This window comes from Lathyrus oleraceus, chromosome 6 (genome assembly GCF_024323335.1).
Source record: "Lathyrus oleraceus cultivar Zhongwan6 chromosome 6, CAAS_Psat_ZW6_1.0, whole genome shotgun sequence".
Lineage (NCBI taxonomy): Eukaryota > Viridiplantae > Streptophyta > Magnoliopsida > Fabales > Fabaceae > Lathyrus > Lathyrus oleraceus.
The window spans coordinates 392,637,178-392,644,475 of NC_066584.1; the positions used below are offsets into that span (position 1 = coordinate 392,637,178).

At 36.1% G+C, this 7,298-nt stretch overlaps 1 protein-coding gene across 2 annotated transcripts; it reads right to left on the reverse strand.

The window, feature by feature from the left end:
- Positions 1 to 230: 230 nt before the first annotated feature.
- Positions 231 to 6,306, reverse strand: LOC127098155 (protein decapping 5). 2 transcript variants are annotated; one of them, XM_051036664.1, is made up of 9 exons: positions 5,982 to 6,306; positions 3,976 to 4,076; positions 3,553 to 3,624; positions 2,804 to 3,476; positions 2,421 to 2,710; positions 1,828 to 1,899; positions 1,085 to 1,270; positions 875 to 985; positions 231 to 778 (listed from the first exon to the last, which is right to left on the reverse strand). In XM_051036664.1, exons 1-9 carry the CDS (start codon positions 6,127 to 6,129, stop codon positions 614 to 616), a joined length of 1,818 nt encoding a protein of 605 aa, XP_050892621.1. In that variant the 5' UTR covers positions 6,130 to 6,306; the 3' UTR covers positions 231 to 613. The 2 variants fall into 2 exon arrangements, with proteins under 2 accessions (XP_050892621.1, XP_050892620.1); XM_051036663.1 differs by having other exon boundaries at positions 2,421 to 3,476.
- Between the last annotated feature and the right edge of the window lie 992 nt (positions 6,307 to 7,298).

The following is a 7,298-nucleotide window of genomic DNA, read 5'->3' on the forward strand; positions in this document are numbered from 1 at the left end:
TATTATACCAAAGTGGGCCTTTTTGTTTATGTCGTGGTCCTGAAGTATATACTACTAAAACTTTTATAAAATGCAAAAATCACTGAAAAACAAAGCAAGACCATTTTGGTATAACTTATGTAAAATAACTGATTTTAAAACAAGAAATAAGGCCACATTAATATAACTGTAAAACAAGGAACCATTTCCAAACAATCAAAATATTAGACCAAATTGAAACACAACAAAGGTAAGGTATCAAAGTATAATTTAGTCTTAAAATGGTCACTTGCATTTACAATGCAAAACAATTTGACATGTCTCATAAATGGAAAACTTGCTGATTGCTTACATACATAAACAACATACCGCAAGAAACTTGTCTAGAATTTGTGCATTCCAGATCTATGAATATAGAAAATGGTAGAGAAACATCTTTCCACCAAACCAAAACCAGGTTCTTTTGGGCAAATAGGTGTCCACATAACCCAAAAAACTGTCTAACTTATTCTATGACAAAACAGAAACAGAAATCACAACATTGAAGCATAGCTTCAATAAACATTTTAAGTGGGTGGCTTGGTCTTTTGCTCCTTGCCTCCCTACCACCACAACTTAGCATTGCGGCGTCCATCTAAAAACGACCGCCAGACATGCCACGTCCACCTCTTCCTCTTCCACCACCATAGCCATACCCCCTTCCATAAAACCCACCACCTCGAGCACGTCCGCCACCACCACCGCGCCATGGACCACGGCCACCCCAGCCACCACGATGCCTCGTAAAATCACCAAATGTCTGCATCATAAAAAAGCAAATGAATTAGCAAAAAGTATTCTTCTACCTTCTTCGCTAATTTATAGAGGTCAACACAAGGTGGTGATAACACATTACCTCGGTATCCATCTTGATTTGGTCTGAATATCTAATCCTTCCATTTTGTGGATCATTATTGAGTGAGTTGCAGGAGAGAGAGTCAAAGAAATCATCCTTGTTATAAACAGGCTGTGGAAACCATGAAGAACAGTCATATAGTGTGACAAGATAAGCACATTGACATAAACTGACTGCTTTGAGTTACAGAGAAGCTATAAAAAACATTACCTTAACCTCCAAGTTTGATACATCGCCATCGTCTTCATATTGACCTCCATCTTCATCACTAGCATTTTCTTCCCCGTCTTTCTTGTTACTTTTACCTAGGTGACCCCATACTTCATCCTTTTTGAACTTCTCATTCATAGCTGTGAAGTCAAAGTCCTCGGTGAATCTTTCAGCTGGGCGGAAACCCTGCAAAACATTAATTCAAGTTTCAATACCTTATCTATGTAAGAAAACCAAACTTGTGACAGAAAATACACCCTGCGTTTTCTTTTCTTTTTTTATCTAATCCAAATTGCTAACTCAGTAAAAACACAATAATAAATACTTCAAGCGAATTTCATTCTTTTGACACAACGGTAAGTATAGGAATTACAAATTCCAATATTCTAAAATAACACAATAGTAGATTGGTTTGTCACATCAGTCTTAATTATCAACGTATAAAATACAAAATTAGTGACAAAATACATCCTGCATTTTCTTTTTAATTGTTATCTAATCTAAAATTTAAACTGCTAACTCGATAAAAATCACGAAACGATAAATACTTCAAACAAATTTCATTCTTTTGACACGATAATAGTATAAGGATTTGTAAATTCTAATATTTTAAATAACAACTATACACCTCCCATATATACTCTCAAGTGCCACTTTAACTAAAAAAATTCTCAGCTTCCTTACTTATAAGAAACTAAAATTCTCCTGCCCCATCTTAAACAAAGTAGTAAATAGAGCATTACCTGGACTCCTCTTCCTCTTCCGCGTCCCCTGTAGCCATAGCCATGAGGAGTTTGGCTAGAAGCTCCACCAGGCTGGAGGAAGTGCAACCAAATGTTAGATCATGAGTCCAAAATCAAAAGACAGGATAATAAAATGATAACTTAATATGATAAAATACACATACGTGCAGTCTGTGTATGGGTAGTATACATGGTTAAACATATCTAAATGTATGAACAGAAACAGGCTTGCAGAAGCTCAGTGGTTCATCAATCATCACAATTCATGCATAATATATGGCAGTTTACCAATTAAACTATGACCCAATAAGGCCAAATCCTACTTTAAAATCTCTCAAAAAGAATGAACAAAGACGAAATGGGCAGAAAAAAATCAGAAGAGTACATGCAGGCTATCTTATAGACGAGGTGTAGCAACAGGGTGGACAGTGAGCACCTAGGCACAAATATGATATATGTATTTACAAGAGTACAGGACTCTAGTCTCCATTGGGCTAGTTAGATATAAAGTAATATACCTGCAAGCACATATGAAACCAAAATTTGTACAAGTGTCTGGGCATGGATAAAAAGAGAAAGCAAGAAAAGAATACCCTGTGAGTTGGCCGTGAAGTCACAGGCAATGGAAGTATCGGTGGCTGGGATTCAGCAGCGACAGACACAGGTGGCTCTGGAGGTAAAGTTGATGATACCGGAACCACTTCAACATCCTTATGTGCTGTTTGTGAAGGCTTAGATGAAGCTACTGCAGATTGCCCAGACTGCAATAATTGAGCTGGGGTTACCAGAGAAGGGACAGGTGGTTCTGTGCGGATAGAATTCGAAGAGCCAACAATTGAAGGAGCCATCTGCTGGGGTACAGTTTGGTATGACAAACTTGGAGCTGAAATTGCATTAGGTTTATTAGCCATTGGTACAGAAGCACTCATATCGTGACCACCATTGGTAAAAGAAGCTAGTGAAGACAAGTTAGCACCTAATGTGACTGCAGGAAGGGACACAGATGGTGCCTTGTTTGGAACTGATACTTGAAAAGTTTCAGGAGCTAGTGTGGCCAAAGGTGCTGGAGGTGAAACTGTTGTCGGAAGATTTGATGGAGGTGCAGAAGTAGCTGTTATATTAGGGGAACTAGTGCCCACAGGGAGGAAAGCAGAAGGAAATTCTGGAAAATTGGAAGGCCCAGTTGGTAAAGAGGGGCTAAAATTGGGATACTGCAATGGCTGCTGCATCGATGAAGGCAATGGCTGCTGCATCGATGAAGGCATGTGCTGCTGCAAAGACGGAGGCATAGGCTGCTGCATAGATGAATGCATTGGCTGCTGCATAGATGAAGGCATTGGCTGCTGCATAGATGAAGGCATGGATAAGCCAGGAGGTCGTAGCAAAGATTGCTGATGTAACTGAGGAAGCCCATTTGGGGCACCATAATATCCTTGCCAATACATTGGCATAGCAAGCCCGCCACCATTTACATTTGGAGAAGGCGAAGAAGCTCCCCATGATACTACATTTCCTCCAGGTTGATACAAAGGCCCTTGAAAGTTTGACCCTGGGTGTCCAAGCTGTGTTGTATGAGGACTAGCATCAGTCAAAGATCCACTTGCAGCTGGTAAACTTGTCGATGTTGTGGCTAAGCGGGGATACTGAGACTGCAAGGCAACTCCAGAAATTAGGATATTAATAATTTTATATGCAAAATTTGTACTGAAAAAGGCTATCATCAACCTGAATAATAGCTGGGTCGGTATTTGTTGGTGCAGTAGGCTGGACAGGTGGAGAAGATTTCACCTGTAAATCCTGCAGAAACAAGGATAAAGATGTTTCAGCTTATCGCATTCATATGAATTGCACATAAATTGAATACATCATGTGTCATTAATGACAATATTCGTGTATGTAAAGCTGGAACCGCTTCCTTCTGCCTGTTATTATATCTAGTGATATTAAATGTGATTTGCAAGCTTATACTAGGAAAAGGATCAAGATAAAATAAATACCATAAAACCTGCACATAGGTGACCAAATATTACAATGCTTCAAGGATGAAGCATTCCCCAAAAATATATTACAAAGAAATTAATGTCATTCTTTCTGAAGTGATCAGTAGCTATTTTGAAAATGCACTTGAATAATCTCTGTATATGTTACCTTGATGTCCGTCCCACGGAAGAGTATATACTCATAGACCTTGTCACCTGGCAGAATTTGTGGACCGTCCTTTTTCCTTCCTTCAGTTCCAAAAGAGCGTACTGCACCACAACCACACAAAAAAAGAGTCATTCCACTAAGCCACCTTGCGACCAAAAAGGCATAGAAACAAGTTTTATTGCAACATAAAACTATGAAAATAATATAATTACAGAAAGTAGAGGTGTTTATCTTATGAACAGTGGTTTAGATTTGACAGAAAATTTGACAAATCAAACAATTCATCAAATAACTGAACCAATCTCAGTAGATTTGGTTAAAATTGATCGATGTCTCACCATGCCATGTTCCTATGAGAAAAACCCAACTTCACAATTTCAATTGCCCAGTTAACAAAACCAATCTCAAAGTCCTAACAGAAACAAAACAATTCCATACGAAGAACAATTAGTGTTGTTGTCGATGGCATAGAGCCAAAATATTGAAATATCGGACCCTTTGAGGTGCCGTCATAGCGGATTATGGTGGAAAAAAACTGCAACAACGGCCGATATTTAACATTGCGGCGAGCCCAAAGACCATCACCGATATCCACCATGGCGGATATTTAATAACACTGAACAATAAGCATAGATCTTCATCAAAAAATGATTTTGATTTGGTATCAGATTGACAAATGAAAACCAAATTGACCGCGGCGAACTTCATACGAGGAAAACAAGACAGAACGATTTGGTTTCTAAGCTTTAGGTAAGTTTTATTCAATTACGTAAACCCTACTTACGACCTCGTTATCACGTGCTTATCTCGTGCTGTAATAATGAATATAGGGAAAATTTGTACACTGGGCCACCCTTTTAGAAAATATAGATTAAAGTTCTTTCCTTTGGTGTTCTAAAATATATGCATGCTGCGTTTTTATAGAAATAAGTATGATAATTCATATCCTCGCCGAAATTAAGTATCCATAAAGGGAAAAAAAATATGTGTAATTACGTGTTACCGTTCTTTAACAATTAAATAAACCATTTTGACAATAATATCGTTATGTTACTTCCATAAAAAAGAATTGATAAGTTATAAAAAAATTGGATGATTACTGCAATTCTTTTGGACAAAGCCAACACAACAAAAAGTCATTTAAATCGGGGTGTAACGCACTGTTATATTCTAACGGTCTTTACCCCACGTACAGTTTGAAAAATTATTACCATGACTGAACCTGCAACTGCCATATCACCAAGCAGAAACCATAAATGTCACAACAAGATCATCCTCTAAATGGAGAGATCAAACAGTGACACGCGGCAATAAAGGAGCGATCCACACTCATAAATCACCAACCATCAAGAATAACGCACAACAACGAAATAATAACAATTCAAAACATAAAGCCTAAACAGTGTATCGAAGTTCTTCCAAAGCACCAAAAACACAATAAAGATTGCAGATAACAAACTTTAAGAACTCACAATCATATCAGCATTCAATACAACACACATGCAGGAAGATAAAACCATGGTGCAAGTATGCCACCGGAAAAATTTCTGAAACCTGTTACATCTTTATAACAAAAAACCCTAAACAGCCAAAAGTTCAAGCCATTTCTTACCTCATCCAAAGATTAACCATCCACACACACCCCTGCCCCTCCAAATAAACATGTATAAACAATCAACAAAACTCAAAGTGAAAGCAAATAACAGCCTCATAACCAAAAAAAAAACCCTAGAAAAATATTAGCCAGCAAAAATCACATTCACAGGCAACAATTCAAAACACAAACAACCAACGTAAGCAGATATCATTCATCGATATTACAAATCCAAACACAACTCCAACTCAGAAACAACCAGACCCATTTCAGATATCAACAGAAAATCCATAACAACAACAAATCCAGATCAATCTCTTCCAACGACGAAAAAATAATAATGAATAAATAACAAGGTTGCATATCTATACATATGAAAGATCTACGAGAACGAGAGAGGCAAAATAGGTACCATTTTTTAGGCCAATACTGGATTCATCGGTGTTGATGTTGTAGAGAACGCCCTCGTATCTGATCTCGCTCTTGGACGTCAAACTGATCAAGCAACCAATGTAGGAATCGGCCGCGGAACTCGAACGAGAAGCGGTATCGGAAGCCATGACCTAGGAAGAATTGAAACCATACACTGTGTGTATCAGCTTTCAAAAACGAATACACACGTTAGGGTTCAAGCGGTTGTTTGCGTGATGGGAGAGAGAAAGAGGGGGAGATGAAAGAGAGAGAAAGAGATAGACTCGAAAGTAGTGAAAGAAAGAGTGTATGAGTGAAGAATAAAAACACAAATATCTTATGTCACATTATATATACACCTCTTTTTTTTATTTGTTGAAAAACAAAATTATCATGCTTCACTTATTAAGACTAGTTTTTTTTTAAAATATCAACACTTTGTTTACATTAATAAGTAAAAATTGAATAAACTGCTAAAATATTTTATTTAAAAAATTAAAATATATTTAATGTATTTTTGATTAAGAAAATCCTAAATACACTATAATTATTTTTTTTCTTTGTATTTGTTTAAGTAATTCATCCTAAATAATTTGACTTTGTTACGTCTTCTTTGTATTTGTTTAAGTAATTCATCCTAAATAATTTGACTTTGTTACGTCGAACTAACTATTTATATTAATGGCGGATAATGATATAGTAAGAGATTTTCTTCAGGAATGAAATAAGATTTCAAGTATTATGTTGGATGTGTTATTCATCATTTTTACGAGTATTTGGGCAAAATAGTTTGTTGAAAAAATTTGTATTTTCAAAATTTATGATTGGTGGCTTTATTTATATCGTTAACATAAAAATGTTATTTTAAGAAAGGTGATTTTGTAAATGAATAGTTTGTCAACTTGCACTTATTTTAGTGTTAGATATATTGGTCCAATACATATTTTGATCGATTTATTGTTGATTTTGTATAGGCTAACGTAAGTGCACAATAATAAGTTTGACTAATTAGTACGAGGGGACAAACATATTAGGTGATGTATAAATTATAAAAAAAGACGCGGAAACTTAACATGGACAAAATTTGGAAGAAAAAATATAGATAAAGCAAAAAAAACTATTGATAAAATATTAGTATAAAGAGTACGATGAAAATGTCTAACTAGATCAAATATAGAATGTTAAATCGTCAAAGTACATTATGCAAGATAACAATAGCGTGATTTAAAATGGTGCTATTATTTCTTTCAAATTCTTCACATCGTCAAAGTACATTATGCAAAATAACAATAGCGTGATTTAAAGTGGTGCTATTATT